Below are 16,182 nucleotides of genomic sequence, written 5' to 3' on the forward strand. Positions count from 1 at the left end.
AAAAGTTTTGGATATTATTTAATCTAGTCATATGTTATCAATAGTAACACTTAAAAAAACAATGTAATGAAACTGCATAGTATAATGTATAATATATTGTAAATAAATATACGAGCTTAATTCATAAGAAATATAATTTTTTAAACCCAACTGTTATAAATGAAGAATAATTTTAATATCTTCTATCTCACTAATTTTGATAAAAAATTGTATAGAAAGTACAGAATCATTCAACAGGAAAAGTATCTCGTTTGCCCTCGAAAATTTTGTACAAAAGACATTATAAAAGTAACTGAAATAAGATTTCTGTAGCCAAAGATATCATAAAAATTTGGTATTATCAATAACATTGAAATCAAGCTCGCGCGTAAATATCAGTTCGATAGTAACGAATTGAAACGATTATATCTCGAGATTTCTCCTAGCGAGAGTATCGAATGAACGTAGCGTGCACGCGCCGTAGCTGAAAAACGTAAGCTTGGATACTACGCCTGTGCTAGTACGTGCTCCGTACACGAAAGTTATTCACACACGCTATTCATCGGCTTGTGCTCCTCCATTACGTACATAACGTGAAACGTAAAACGCTACATACTAGTCTGTACGTGTGTCGTGCAGGTGTATATAAGCAGAGTTGCGCACGTCGTACATGAACACCAAAACATCATTTTGATTCAGAGGTGATTTCTTGGTAAAATAGGCGAATATAAAACGATTAGTGTCTATTTCTTGGTGGATTGGTAGGGTAATCGACGTTAGTTAAAAGACAAGTGATTCGTGGATATCGAGAACAACCGGTAAATAAGATTTTGGACGAGAGATCAAAGCAATCGAGGAAAGGGCGAATTTGAGTGCCACTGCACAAGCGCGAATAAGACAGAGAGACTCAAAGAAGGTTAGAGTGAGATAGCGATAGGACGCTAGGTACGGTGCTACGGTGGTAGTGAATGGAACGCGGCCCCCACGGGTGAGCGTAGTACGACGCTCCACGGGCTAGCGTTGCACCAATGACCAGCCGGGACGGGCGATCACGTGACGTGCGTGCCGAGGCAGCAGCAGAACATTGCAAATGACAAGACGCGTAGGGCATTGTCGTCGCGCCGCCGCTACCACCGCTCCTGTCGTAGTTGCTAGTGAATTCGTCGCGCCATTGTCGTCGTTGCTGCTACTATCGTTGATGAGATCTCGCCCGCCACCGATTAGCCGAAGATTGTAAAACGATCCTGAAAATCTGTCTTCGGTATTGTCGGCACTACCGCTGCTGTCGCCGCGTGTGCGCGACAAAGTCGCGGGTGCTCGGAGGCCTCGTGCCCTGAATGGTGCCCGCGGCGCCCCGTCCTTAGCAGAACATATTCGAAATACAGTGTACCACCAGATATACCAGCATCGACGGCCTGAGTGCCAGCTGCCTATATGACAAAATGTCGGGATCACAGCGAATGCGAAAGTCCTCGCCATGCTCGACATCAAAGCAAGGTCCAATGCGCGCGACTCTACCCGTAAGCTCGCTGCTACGACAAGGCCGGCAAGGCAGCAGTCTCAGGAAGAGCAACAGCAACAGTCCCACTGTATCGCCAACAAACGCGAGTGCGTGGCGGGCCCGCATCTCGCCGGAGACTTCTTCCTCGGGACAACGAAGCCCCGGTTCCCTCTCTTACAAAGGTATTTACGCTCACTGCTCCACATCCTCACGTACTTACTATACACTGTTATCTCTCGCTACACTTTGTTGTGTCTGTCATTTTATGTTTTCCATACCCTCCCAACTATATATTCCCCCTCAATTAAACCAATACTTTTTATTTCTTGTTTCCTTTTATTTCAATGTTACAACACGGCCGATTATAAATGTTTATTGTGTCATTGTACCATGCATCAATTTTTCATCGATCGTCTATTTGCAAGTGTATCGTTCTGTTTTTCTTGATTGCAACAATTTTTAATGTTATTTTTACGAGATTCGGTACAATTTGTTCGTGTCAAGTACGTGTCATACGTACAATCGGTTGTAAATATTGTAATTGTGACGAAGAAATTTAAACGTTTTCTAAATTACACATTCGTTAATTATAATTTAGCACATTTAATTTTATATTGATTTACAGTTATAAAACAATGTAATATATTTGTAAATGTAAATTGTGCATTATGATTTTAATTGTGTCTAATGAGTAATGATATGTATCGATGGACTGAGCAATGATGAATGTTTTGTTATATATATACAAATATGGTATATTAAGTTATATGTACAATACAGTCATTAACATGTGATAACGATTAAAAAGCAAATTAATCTTCCTTTTTTTTTATCATAGATTTATAATTCTTCAAATTGATCGATTCGGTAACCGAATACATAGCTTTAGATCGGTTCCACAATAAACAGTTAAAAAACTCATTCCTCCTTTACCCTATTATTGCATTATTTAAATTTTGCTTTTATTTTTGTTTATTTTATCCAGCAACCGAATACACTATTGATAGTCCGGTTCTGGTTTGTGTTTACACAACAGTGATATACCTTTGATTTCTTCTAACTGCAAAAGTTATGATTATCTAACATCTTTTTTATAAACAGCAAAATCAAAAACATTAAGTGGAAGATGCAGCGAAAGTTTAAGTGGAAACCAAAATATTCGAAGGACAGCATCACTAGATACAATTTATTTGAAAGGACAATGGCCTCGTGATTCGTATTACATTCATTCTAGTCTTCTATTGGTTGATAAATCTACACAGGTAAAGTTTATTGTATTTTAAGTATGTGTATTTGTATGTTTGATTGTTTTAGTTTTATAAATATTTTACAATATATTGTACAATGTAATAACATTCTGTGTGTTTCATGCCAGCATAATTTACAAACTAATAAAATTATGTTTTTATAGACAGAAGAATGGTCCAATGAACCAAGAAAATTACACACCCGTCATCCTACAGAACAAACTACTACAGATGAGAAACTAGAAAAGTATTTCAGGCATCGGTATGTATAGAAATTATTCTATTTTTATCTTCTAAATAATAATGACAAATTTTAGAACAATGATAAGTTTTAAATGTCATATTGTAATTTGCATACAACATACTACTATGACATTTACCTATGTGTTCTAACATAACATAGGTTGCAACGTTCAGGTAAGGAAGGTACCAGCAGTAGAGAACGAACAGCAGCATTTGGACTTATAATGCCAGGTGGACCACCACCAGCTTTTCCTGCAGATCACACAGTTTTACCCAGTATTGCTTCACAAACGTCTATACGTAAGTTCATTTAAGAATAAATTTCCACATAAAAAATCTCTTTGTTTCTAGAATTGATTGACATTTTATTATTATATCTAGACAATCAATTTGGTTTGAGTACAAAGGCAAGTCCTATGAATATCCCTGTGAAACCAATGAGGCCTCCAATGCGTTCTTCTATTGAAGGATTAAATCAGGAAATTGAAGGATTGGTTCTCAAATCTGCAGCTAACCCTAGTGACCCTGATCATCCAGTGGAAGATAAAGCACGTGTTTATTTATATTTATGATGATGTATAAACATAATTCCTTATGACAATATATAACTTATTTACAATAATTTAATTATTCTTGTAGTATGCACGGTATCGTGAACAAATTACACCGGAAGGTCATCGTGCGCCATTAGCAGACCTACTGAGGGCTACTCGTAGTGTGAACACACAAACGCCAGCTACTGACCTTCCCTCCAGTTCTTATTCTTCAGGTAAGTTTATGTTTTGTTTTATATTATTTAATAGTGTTTAGATATATGAAGTAGTTGTCAATGTTTTTAGAAAATATATATGAATTTTATAAGTTTTATGTTGAAAATTATGGGAACCTAATCCGAACGTTAACTTTAACACCACCAGATTAATAATTATATGCGATGTTTGTTATTAGTATTCATAATACTAGTAGTGTTTTTTCGTAATTTAAAAGATATAAAAAGAATTACATGTTTTTGTTTTTTAAATGAGAGTATATACATATATGTATGTGTGAAGTATTTCTGGTTACTGGTAACACTATAAATAACAGACTAACTATGGTGTGTGCCTGTTGAGACAGGCCCTCCATCTAGGAATTCTGAGTCTCCGCTGATTCCTGGTCTTATGGATGCGTCCCGTCCGCCTAGCGATCTCTTACAAGGTTGGCGCATATTTGCGGAAACATTCTTTTTATTTTTCATGAAATCCCTTTTAATCAAATATGTTTGTTCTTTTTTCTTTTTTTTCTTTTCTTTTTTTTTGAATGCCCTTGTTCAAATAGTTACTGACATTTTATACGTCTATCTATACATTTTTTACTATTTCGTAAATATGTATACATATACATATATATGTACACACAATATTTTAAGTCTGAAGTATATGCATGAGTTATATATATTTTATAGGATGCCAAAATCAGTTACCATTAATATTACACCTGGAATTATTTTCTGATTTTACACAATTAATTAATGTTTTGTACTGATCAAAAATTTGATGTGTTTTCATAGAATAATAATGCCAAATTAAATGTTCACAATACATTATGACATTATATGGTAAACGAATCTATCTTTAATAAAATATATTTCTTATTATTGCATTGATGCTTGCATGTAGTATTTTGTTTTATATAGGATTATATATATATTTTTTAAATTAATATTTTTTTAACTGTTCTTGTTTAAAAATAATTATTAAAGCACTATGATATCATTTGAAATATGTTATTGCATGAAAATTGATCATATATGTAATTTTTAGATTTATTAAGTTATGTATTAATTTTGTAGCGATTATGTTTAATACATAATTTCCACACAGAGACTATTGTATCTTAAATCTTAACATTATATATACACAAGTATCATATAAAATATCTATACAACTTTCGCAAATCTATCTAGATATGTCACTGTTAATAAAATGGAATGAAGTTTAGTTTTAGTGTATAAAGCTATTACACATTTTTTATTTTTTATATGAATGGATTTATAAATATATGAATTATATAATTTAGTTATTAAGAGCATGGATTAAAGATATTTACTTTTCAATTGATATATACAATATTGTTTGCTTACTATTTTTATATGGTTATTAATTCTGATGTTCTAATTTGTCTTTAAGGTGGAAGTCGTGGCTCAACCCCCGAACAAGATAGAGAAGGGCGTCTTGGCACCTCTCCTCACATTAATAGGTTCCTTGCAAGAGAACCACCCGATGGCTGTGAGAAAGTCAATCTCAAATTTGTAGAGGATGCCAGGTAATTGTCATGCACGTTTTTTTTTTAAATTAGGATAATTTGTAGAAAATCTATAATATATATATATATTTATAGAAAATAATTAATTTGTAACTCCTATCATATATTATGTCTTACATCAAATTAAATATGTATAATATTCGTATTGCCCGTAAAAAAAACTTAAGTTCACTAAGGTTGAAGTTCAGTTAGTTGAAATTAACATCCCTTCTCTATTTAAGGATATTAATATATTAGCATTATTGAAACAATTATATTTGTATGTATAGGCGACCCATGATAGACTTGAGCAAACTAGACTATTGCCCAAAGCCGTGTGTAGCATTCCAGTTAAAACCTAGCTTGGGATCAGCGTTCCTGCCATTACAACAGCCAGCCAGTCCAACAATGGTTGCCAGTGCATCACCCTCTTCGCATACAACACCAACTACACCTCCTCCAAACCCATAGTCCTGCTCTTTACCTTACAGAATAATGTTCACAAACCCAATTGGTATATATATATTTTTTTTGAATGACCTCATGGGTAGAAAGTGGTTTACTTTGATATGAAAGCATATACCAACAAAGAAAAGTTACCGAAAAAGCAGCCTGTTTTCAGTGCGACCCAACGTTCGGGCATCGTGAATGTGTAATTAAAAAGTTATAATTGCATTGATACAAAATATTGAAAGCATCTGAGCTCCGTTAATGTTTCAAACCATAATAAATACGAGGAACAATAATTTGTGATAACTAAAAAAACGACATTTAGGAATGAACATTGTGTTCTACAGGGAGAAAGACTAATAAAAATTGTGTATTCTAAATTTAGTGCTAAAATGTGCTAAACAACTTTAGTTTTGTATACAGGGATAAATATTCAAATGTCAGAGTATTAAATTTGATTGTTGGAAAAAGCAAAATTATACAGATACAAAATGGGTACATGTGCCTGGATATGTACATCGGTACCCCTTTATAAATTTTTCATTAGATCTTTCACTGAAATTATTCAATTGCATACTGGAACGAAACACTTGTTAGAATTGTGTATTGTTTTGTATTATTACCTATATGCTGAAAATATTGAAATTATTATTATCTGAGGAGCTCGAAAATAGTGTGTCCCTATGGTACATTATTTTTTAGAATTATATTCTCTTAGAATTATTCACGTACATTCTTTAATCCTTTTTTTTAAGGTCGCGTATGTAAGATAAAGGCGTAAATTAATTGTCATGATAGTTTATTTTGTATTACGTGTACAAATGTGCACTTTTGCATAGCTTCTTTTTATAGTAATGTCTCTTAGACGTTAAGTTTTTATTTTGAAAGTAAAACAAGCACTTTGTTCAAGTATAGTGTTCAGTGTCATAAAGCAACTTATGGAAGTTCAGTTAATTGCAAGAGTATATTCTGTTGTTTAATAACTAAATTACCATAGGGCTGCAAAATTTTTGGTTTAATTTGTGTTATGTTAGTTTACTATCTGAATATGTACAACCAATACAGCATGCAATGACAGGTTGATGGATGTATGATAGAATGAACCTAATGATATAAGGTGGAAATATAATGAATAAAAATATGGCGAGTGGTAAAATTAAACATTGATTAAAGTAACAAATAACGACATGTGCTTTAGCCAGTATGGTATCAGATGTGCATACACCTGGCTCCCTAACTTGGCACAGTATGGGTGTGCGTGTAGGGTTTTGTATAAACGTGGATCATAGTAAAGAAATTTATAATCTGCGTTCTATACAAATAACAGTATGCATGTGTTGTAATATCAGAATCCTGATTAAGCCATCCACGAATAACACTAAGGCTTATGGTATTATCGAAGTACGTATTGTATGAATATTATAAGTATTTGGAGTACTCTGAAATTTAATTATTTAAATTTGTAGTAGTATTTGTGTGTGTGTATACTTTAAATATATTTTTAATAATTAGCAGTTATTCGTTTCTCTATTAAATGTTTTTACAATAAGAATAATCAAGGGAATATCAAATATTGTTAAAAATATCTTTATATAACAAACTATTCACTCTATATAAAGAAAAAATTTTGTAAGAGTTATTCGTGTGATGGCTTAACTTATTATTTAGTATATGCAGACATAGCCACTCAAGAAGTTCAATTTATTTTTTGCTTTCTAATACAGAACGTTTTGCAAACGATTTTATAGTTATGGTCTGAGGAATAAGGATCTTAATAAAATGTAAGATCAAGAGCAGGGAAGAACAGTTTTTTAAATACAATAGTAATATACTTTCTAATATTATATTGTATCTAGCTACAACAGTGAAAAATGTTAACACATAAAGTACCTGGCACACTGGTCTATGCTCTCTTTTATCCAGCTCACTAGAAAGTTCATGCCTTAGAATGTGTGGCAAAGTGTGCTAAATAGACAGGAAGGTTAATGAGAGAGTCAGGATATATACAAGATGCACTGGCTAGTTAACAAGTATACAATACAAAACTAATCTGCTATCTACTAGCTTAAGAAGATTTTCTTTTATTTATTTTCGCTATGGACCTAAATGACATCTATCCCATTGCTGTAAGAATACATGAATGTGAACGTTAAGTTTGCAGGCGCTATAAAAAAAGGAGACAAAATTTATCGACCGCGTATTTCATCTGTTGGTATTTTCACTTAAACGGGGCAGAAGAAAAAATGTTTTAATATAAACACATTGTATTAATCATAGTGAATAAAAAGTTTCATACTTTTACTAATAAGCAGAAAAAGAAATTACTTTAGAGAGAAGCTAGCCTTATTATTTTTGACTACACTCATGAGGCTCCACTTTTTAACCTTCATGTACTTGCATAATGTGTTATCATTATTGTTAGCTTTTGTTGTCAATTTCATAAACAAAAGAATGTGTGTAAAGACTGCTAAACTAAAGATTACTTGTTATTTGGATATACCTAAATTTAAAGTTAAATAAAATTAGGCTCAAATTTCTCCGGTTACCTATGAAACAATATAGGTACTCTTTAATTCGTTAACTAAACGATCCTTATGTGACTACTGTTCGGTACATTCTCTTTACATATCTAAATCTGAGCAGGCTTCAGAATGGCAAAATGATTATGTCAATTACGAATTTATTTATCCCTAGGACTGCCCAGGACGTATCGTTGTAGTATTTCGTACAATAAAAAAGAACACAGAGATTGTTAAACATGATTGTAATTTGTAAGATGCTCAGAATTGTGTAAATTTTTTAACGCGTAAAACTTGTAAAAAGATATGTACTTCGAGAATTTTATATATTTGGTAAAGTTAAATGCAGCTTTTATTCATTGTTTTTTAAATAAATACGTAGAATATTATTTATCGTTTTTTATTGAAAGCAGAGAAATATGAAACCTTCTTTATGTAATGTTTTCTTGTAAGAGTATATTTTCGTACATACAACTTTATAAATGTTTACGAGATTATTTAGAAAATTGTTATAAATTTTATATTTTAAAAAATTAAATTATTTTACATTTTAAAATGTATAATTTTTTTTATAAAGATTCGTTATAAACATAGCTTCTTCTTTAAGCTCAGTTACACAATGTTTCTTAGTGAATGGAGTTATAAAATAAAGTTATATATTGTGTAAAGAGTATCTTACAGTGCAAGGCTATAAACATCTTATTAGTAGTTCACAACGGTACATCGAAAATTAATAATTTATACATAAGGATCTATCCACCTTCTAGTCTGTCCTAGGGCTAAATCAAAATTAGTCAGCGAAGAGAGCTAGTGAATGTAAATAATAATTTAAAGCCGTTTACGATGAAATCTTTGTACGGAACGTAGTGACTAAGGCCAACGAATTCTATACTTTTCGTGCGTCTCGCGAAAGTTCGTTGAACGAAAAAAACTTGTGGAACAATGCGAACTTTAAAAAAATATGTGTATAAAAGAAATTACCATAATACGAGCTGTCCATAGTCAACAGAGATTAGACTCCTTTTCCGAACGGCACAATGCAATTGTCAAAATCATAGTAAATATTAATTTTATATATATAATATAAAATTAATATATATATATATATATATTAATTTTACATTTTTTTAATTATATTTCGAAAATTTCGAATTTATTAATTTTATTTGAAATTTTATGTGTTTCAACATCTTGTTTTCTATTAAACACACATGCAACACATATTTTACATTTTATTATCATTTTGTTCTTTATTTGCTTGAAATGTCATTTATCTCGACAATATATTCTCTAATTTAAACGATAGATAGTCACACGCATCTCTATGAATCGTAAATTTAACGAGTACTGTTAATCATTTTTCAAATAAGTACCGCGTATCAGTATTGTAAAGTATGTTAATTTCTCGTGATCGAGATTTATTTTTTCTTTAATCTTGATAAATCTTCATGAAACGTTATATGTATAAATAAACTTATATTTTCTACGGAATAAAATACTCTTTAAGAGATAAGTTATTATACACTGTATTTTTCGTGCAGTATCAAATTTCAAAATATAAAAGCAAATTAAAGTATAAGATTTAGTGCATAAAAAAATATATATTACCTTATTTTTGAATATTTTATCATAATAATGCATTATTTATATTTGATATTGAAAGTTTTAATGATTCATATGTTTACGAATACTTTAATTGCTTTCAACAGTAATCTTTGTTTTTCCTTTCTTTTTTTATATTTCTGTTAAAGAATTGTATTTGTCCATTAAATTTAAGTATCGAATTTATATTCTTATCGAAACGTTAAGAACTTATTTAACGAATATATTCGATTATTTTTTCTCTCCCTATTGCAAGTCAGAATATTATTATAATATATGATATCGACTTGAAATGAATGTGTCTGATTTGTAATCGATTTTATAAGTAATGTAATCATGTACCATTATGTTACGAAACTTACTATGATTATGATGCTATGATTGCGATGCGCTATAAATATAGATTCCATAGATTCGTTTGAAGCGTATGTAATTGCAATTAATACATTGACTGCCATGCAACAATGTCTTACTTTTCGATACATTTCGTATCGAATTAAATGTAAGCGGCTTCGATCTTTAAAGCAGCAAATGTCGATTTATCGAGATTTGTCATTTATATTGTTGCTTGCTCGAGCTACAATATAAAGCTCTTGCCGCAACGTCATCGAATGTATTATAATATATAACAATAATATACAGGTGTATCGTTGGTTCCTCTGTAACGAAAAAATACATTATGGTTCCACAATCGGCAGTCAAGGTATTAATGATGATTATATTAATGATTCGATAAACTTTGCTATTACAAGAAACTTTTATATCTCAATATGGAAAGGTAAAAACAATTCACTGTCTGTGTCGCTCCGTATAAATACTAATTCACATTACGATTCAAATTTCATTGTTATAATGTGTATTTATTATTTGATAAGAGTCACGTTCGAGGGACAAAAAATTACGCCCGAATAGGTTCTTGGATGATTGGTTCGTTGTAAAAATTCTCTTATCTTACCTCTCCATAGTGAGACTCCTATGCAACTTGTTAAACCTGTGAATCTTATATGCGATTAGTTGTATTATTTACCAGCATAATACTGTATGTACTTGTTCCAATAACAATATGCACTTTTATTTTTATCATAAAGTATAAATGGAAAAAGTGTACCTTTTTATATTACTGTTAAGGCGCCTTACATGAATAAAATTTTTAGAAAACGAGATTAAACACGCTATTATATAATTTAATTATAAGAACAACGTATAATGCTTTATTTTACGTATTCTGTGCACTGTCCTAGCTCTTTGATCTAAATTTGTTTGTTAATTCATTAAATAATATCTTTTATATACATTTTAATGATCATATTTCTTTTTATCATATAACATATTTCAAATAATATTTTTTAATACGTTTATTAATTTTTAATCTTTTTAATTTTATTTATTCTAAAATACAAGATATATAAAAAATTTTGTATAATATATAAGAAATATATTTTTTTATCTGATTCAAAGATTAAAAATAGGATTAGAATTTCTCTTGAAATATGAATTAGAGTTTCAAATAATATTGCACATAAATTTGTGTAAAAAAATAATACATACTTTTGTGTAGAAAAAGAATTAACTTTTAATTAGTTTTACTACATATTACTTTTATACATACATCGTCTATAAACAGCATATGTGTGAATGTATATTAATTATAATTGTATACATACAGACATATGCTCGTATCTTCAATTGTCAACAATATATATATGTGTGTATATATATGTTGTCAACACACACACACACACACACACACACACACACACACACACACACACACACACACACACACACACACACACACACACACACACACACACACAAAAGTATTTTATACATTAAATTAAAAAGGCTTCATGTATGTACAAATTGTCTATAAAAACGTTAATAATTATAAACCCATGTATTGAGGGGAAGAAGAAAACGTGTTTCTTGTAGAGTTATTTTTCCTCGAATCCTCAGTATTAGGGTTATCACTAAAAAAGGTAATATTTAATAAGATCAAGATATTAAAAATACTTTTCTATAGATTTTTGAAGTTTTAGAATCGCTTGTCTATCATATTATATTAATATTAAATTAGTATTGTGAGATAAATTACCCAAAGAAAGGTATTAGGGATATAAGCGTTTGTCTACTTGGTCTAGAAGCAAATGCTGGAGAGCATTGCGCCAATCTTCCAACAATTCGTCTTAACCATTGTTGCAATTTTTGTCGTCGTTCTTCTACAAATTTAGCATCCTATATAAAAATGAATAAAAATGAACTTCGGATATTTCCTGTAATATTGTATACTATTCTTTCGTAAGATATTTTCTATAGTATATTCTTTAGTATACTTCTGTAATGTACCTTATTTCCTATTGTCTTCTTTGGCGGAAATTCAAAAGTAGTAACAATTGCATCATGTTTCTTTAATTCTCTATAAAGTGCATGAAATTGCGCATATCGTCTGTATATATTCCATTCGGTATCCCTAATACGTACGTATATCTGTAATAATTAATAAACTTAGATATATTTAACAATAATTTTATTGTAATTTATATCTATTTTAGATACCTGATAAACATGATGTATATCAGAAGACTGTCCAGTAAGGAACGCAGATGGAATCCATATATGTATGAGACATGGTGGTTCTAATGGTAAGTCGTCTTCATTTATAGGGCCACGAAGGCACTCTAATTCAGCTTGTAACAACTTAACTAATCTCTCCCTGGAAATTTTCCGAACATTAATATAAAATATAGATATCGTTACTGTCAAATATAGATATGTGATACTTTTACCTGTCATTTAATTGTAAAGTTAATCTAGCATTAAATTCCATTAATTCCGCATGCATGTCTGCAACTTGAATTAATTTTTCTTCATATTGTTGAGCTTCATAATGATAATCTAATGATGGATCTTCTTCGGAAACTGTAGTAGAATCTGAATCTCTTCTCAACATTTGTACTGCTGTTACATATTTACGTAATTGTTGTCTTAATAATTCATTTTCTCTATTAAATCATAATTATATTAAAGTATAAGTTATTTCTATGCCTTATAAGATAAGGTGAATTATATTGCGAATTTTACCTATTTAATGCTTGTATTTGTAATTCGTGTCTTTCAAGGTAATTTTGATGTTGTCTTTGTAAACGAGCAAGCTGTAATCTACTAGTCATAGCATCTTCTTTAGCTTGCTCTAACATTTCAGTCATAGCTAATAGTCTTACTCGTAACACTTCAATGTCTGCACTATCAGCATCTGTATGAATATCTAAATCTGCAAATGGTTCTGTAGCTTCTACTGCAGGTTCTGCTACTTCAGATGAATCCTAAATAACAAGAAAATATAAAGTGGATGAAAAACATTAAATTAAAAGATATAAAAATATGGAAGAGATGCATTTTATACATACTTCCAAGTAGCTTGGTAACGCTATCAACATGTCGTCTAACGTTTGATCTAAAGGAGATACAGGAACTAGCCCACCCATACTTCCGGAATTTGTAACTGATGTTAATACTTTTTCTTCTTTAAAGTTTTCACTAAAAATATTCAAAAATTTTATTATTTAAAGTGTCAATATTAAAATGTGAAATAGCAGATGCATTTACCTGTTGTCCCAGTCAGAAAATTTTTTATTGGCTATTGTAGTAACATTGTGTGTTTCTGGTTGAGATTGTGAAATTGTCGAACTAGGTGATGTAGAAGCTTTTGTTGATGTTACTGTAGGAGAATTGAGACAAGTTGGAGGTGCACTAACTGAAATGGAAGCGTCTGTACTTTCTTGTTCATCATTTTCGTTATCGAAAGAAATTATATGGGTTGGCACTTTTTTCCTTTGTCTCTGTTTTGAAGTAGGTCCTAATCGCGATATTAATTATATTCGTATAAAATTATATGTAATCTTATGCACTTGAAATGAAAAGCAATTACCTGGTATAGTAGATGATATAATGGGTTCAGATAATGAAATCTTTTGTTTTTCCATTTCTTTGCTTTTTGAATTATTATCTAATTCTTCATTATCTATCCTAATTGCAAATAAGATACTACCAAGTCCTAATAGTTAAAATGATATTTAATTATCTTATATAATTAAGTTAATATGATACAAAATTGAATTAATGTTGTTATACCTGCTGCTACATCTGGTAATACAGCACTTCGTTCCTGGTCGAGTAAAAATGCCCAGTCTTCATAAAACGAAGATAGTATCGAGGGGTCAAGTATAGCATGTAAATGACGCTCTAAAGAACGTTCGTTTAAAACAGCTCTGAGCCATGCTCTACCTCTACCATAATCAGTGTGAACTTTTTTCAGTACACTAAAACGTTCTTGTTCATGCCATGTTAATTGTTCCTTTATACATGGCCAAAAAGCCATATCTGATGTACTGCATGATTTTGTGTTACCACCAGATACTATGTCTGAGACATGCCTATAAAGATATAAATAACATAAATTAATGTACAGAATATATCTTTAGTTATTACTCATCACATAGCATTATCTTATAAACATACATCCGTGTAGTCATATTTGAGGTGATAAGAAGTATAAAAAAGAAAAAGTAGATGACTATATGCATAATATCAATATATATCAATCTTATCTTGAACAGACAAGGTAAACAAATGTCATTGTTTCTGTAGAAGTTTCCATAATATATATCTTATAAGAAATACTGATGAAATAAATGATTTATATATGCAAGTATTATTTAGTTTATTACCTTAAAGCTGAATTAATTTTTTCAATGCAATTTGTACGTAATCCATGACTAAAAATTGATTCAAATATGTGACATAACTGTGTAACACATATATCTGATTCAGTTGCTAATTCAGTACGCCCACCAAATCTAACATGACACTTTTTTGCAGCAGCTAATAAATTTTCCAATAGTTTCTGTCTCTCTGTTGCATGGTCATAACTTTGATTAGAATCAATTACATTATGTGTGCTTGGCACTATTGCTGACATCATACGTAAAGCCTAAAACATATAAGCCCAAGATATATGAAACACAGATATAAAACATAAGCACATGCATTATTATTTATTTAAAACCTAATGCTACATGAAATTATGTAAGAAATTTATTTACTATCGTAAAAAAGCGCAAAAGAAAAACATAGAAATTTTTGTTCATTAATACATTTTCTAAATTTTTAAAGATTTTGCAAAGTTAAAATACAATAACTAAAGTATTTTTTGATATTTTTGTCCTTGTATCGGATACATGATGATAACATGAATTACGTATTATATAAATTAAAGGAATAAATTTATAATAAATGTATAACTCATTTTTCATTTAAATACACGCATTCATTTAAATATACTATTTAAGTAGAATATGCTACAGATATAAGCGCAATTTCTATTGTTCATTCCAGTACACAAAAGAAAGTTTACAGGTGTTTTCAGCAAGTAGTACAATGTTTAATCGTTAATTATGTTAATTGAAAGCATGTGTCGTATCACGAGATGCTTATTAATTTGTGAAAACAATGTTGACAGTATATAATTCAAGGATAATTCGATTATGTATAAAAAATAAATACATACCATGAGTATCAATCACTAAAGATCACGTTAATTTCCTTTCAAATTGTAATTCGTTATTAAAAAGAGTTGTACAAAAAGTGTACATAAATATACAATCACTTCTAGAATTGTTATATACAGGACTTGTCAAAGAGTATATTACTACGACGTAACTATCTCATGACGATAAACAGAAGATTTAATTTTTCTAGTGAGTAATATATAAATTTATGTGGCAGGAAAACTGCAGGGGCGGAAACAGTCCCCTCATCTTTGCTCTTTTTCCTTGAACACAGCTGTGTCATGTGAATTAGGTGGTATATATAAAATAGGCATAGAAAAAGTGACTACGTTTGTCGAGCATTTTAGTATAGTACGTTGATCTCCTATACCCAGAGTATAATAGTTCTATAGTATTCTTGTCAGTTATAATCTTGACACATTTAAGAACGCTTCTGTTATTTACACAATGATTGGCATAGTAGTTGCAATTTCGTAGTTGTAATGTTTAAAAGTATATAAAATGTCATTAATTTGTTCGACGTAAAACTATAGTAGCAAATATAACGATTATTTAGTGTCCTGTATCTTGGTAATAATGAATATTATTTTAAATTGATGAGCATAGAGATTGTTTTCTTTTTAACTTGGTACCACTGATTTCTTTATGTATCCCATAGTACATATTTTAGATATGTACGAGCATTACTATCTTAGATATAAGTCATGGTCAAAGTAAGTCTGATACGTAATTAATAGGATTCTCGTCTCGATGTAAACATAATCTATGAATGATTGTAAATATAACTTGGT

The 16,182-nt window shown here is 30.5% G+C and overlaps 2 protein-coding genes across 3 annotated transcripts; one reads left to right on the forward strand and one right to left on the reverse strand.

Moving 5' to 3' along the window:
• Positions 1-428: 428 nt before the first annotated feature.
• Positions 429-8,611, forward strand: LOC139992576 (protein FAM117B). Its single transcript, XM_072013527.1, has 9 exons — positions 429-1,662; positions 2,582-2,742; positions 2,892-2,989; positions 3,131-3,270; positions 3,352-3,518; positions 3,610-3,739; positions 4,087-4,167; positions 5,139-5,274; positions 5,544-8,611. The coding sequence occupies exons 1-9, from the start codon at positions 1,422-1,424 to the stop codon at positions 5,722-5,724; spliced, it is 1,335 nt and encodes a 444-aa protein (XP_071869628.1). The 5' UTR covers positions 429-1,421; the 3' UTR covers positions 5,725-8,611.
• Positions 8,612-9,438: 827 nt separating this feature from the next.
• LOC139992533 (sorting nexin-29) lies at positions 9,439-15,909 on the reverse strand. Of its 2 annotated transcripts, none has more exons than XM_072013450.1 (12): positions 15,391-15,909; positions 14,552-14,814; positions 13,956-14,257; positions 13,753-13,878; positions 13,431-13,578; positions 13,232-13,361; positions 12,906-13,147; positions 12,611-12,826; positions 12,381-12,537; positions 12,171-12,311; positions 11,920-12,059; positions 9,439-11,794 (listed from the first exon to the last, which is right to left on the reverse strand). In XM_072013450.1, exons 1-12 carry the CDS (start codon positions 15,391-15,393, stop codon positions 11,710-11,712), a joined length of 1,953 nt encoding a protein of 650 aa, XP_071869551.1. In that variant the 5' UTR covers positions 15,394-15,909; the 3' UTR covers positions 9,439-11,709. The 2 variants fall into 2 exon arrangements, with proteins under 2 accessions (XP_071869551.1, XP_071869550.1); XM_072013449.1 differs by having other exon boundaries at positions 13,431-13,680; positions 15,391-15,907.
• Between the last annotated feature and the right edge of the window lie 273 nt (positions 15,910-16,182).

The sequence above is a fragment of the Bombus fervidus genome, chromosome 11 (assembly GCF_041682495.2).
Source record: "Bombus fervidus isolate BK054 chromosome 11, iyBomFerv1, whole genome shotgun sequence".
NCBI lineage: Eukaryota > Metazoa > Arthropoda > Insecta > Hymenoptera > Apidae > Bombus > Bombus fervidus.

Bases quoted from the DNA above. Each gene is read 5' to 3' on its own strand.
- LOC139992576 (XM_072013527.1), top strand. From the start codon at position 1,422: ATGTCGGGATCACAGCGAATGCGAAAGTCCTCGCCATGCTCGACATCA. The intron at 2,743-2,891 runs GTAAAGTTTATT...ATGTTTTTATAG, and splicing joins TGGTTGATAAATCTACACAG to ACAGAAGAATGGTCCAATGA. The intron at 3,740-4,086 runs GTAAGTTTATGT...CTGTTGAGACAG, and splicing joins CTCCAGTTCTTATTCTTCAG to GCCCTCCATCTAGGAATTCT.
- LOC139992533 (XM_072013449.1), bottom strand. The intron at 13,362-13,430 runs GTAAATGCATCT...GAATATTTTTAG, and splicing joins TTTTCTGACTGGGACAACAG to TGAAAACTTTAAAGAAGAAA. The intron at 12,538-12,610 runs GTAAAAGTATCA...GAAAATTTCCAG, and splicing joins ACTTTACAATTAAATGACAG to GGAGAGATTAGTTAAGTTGT.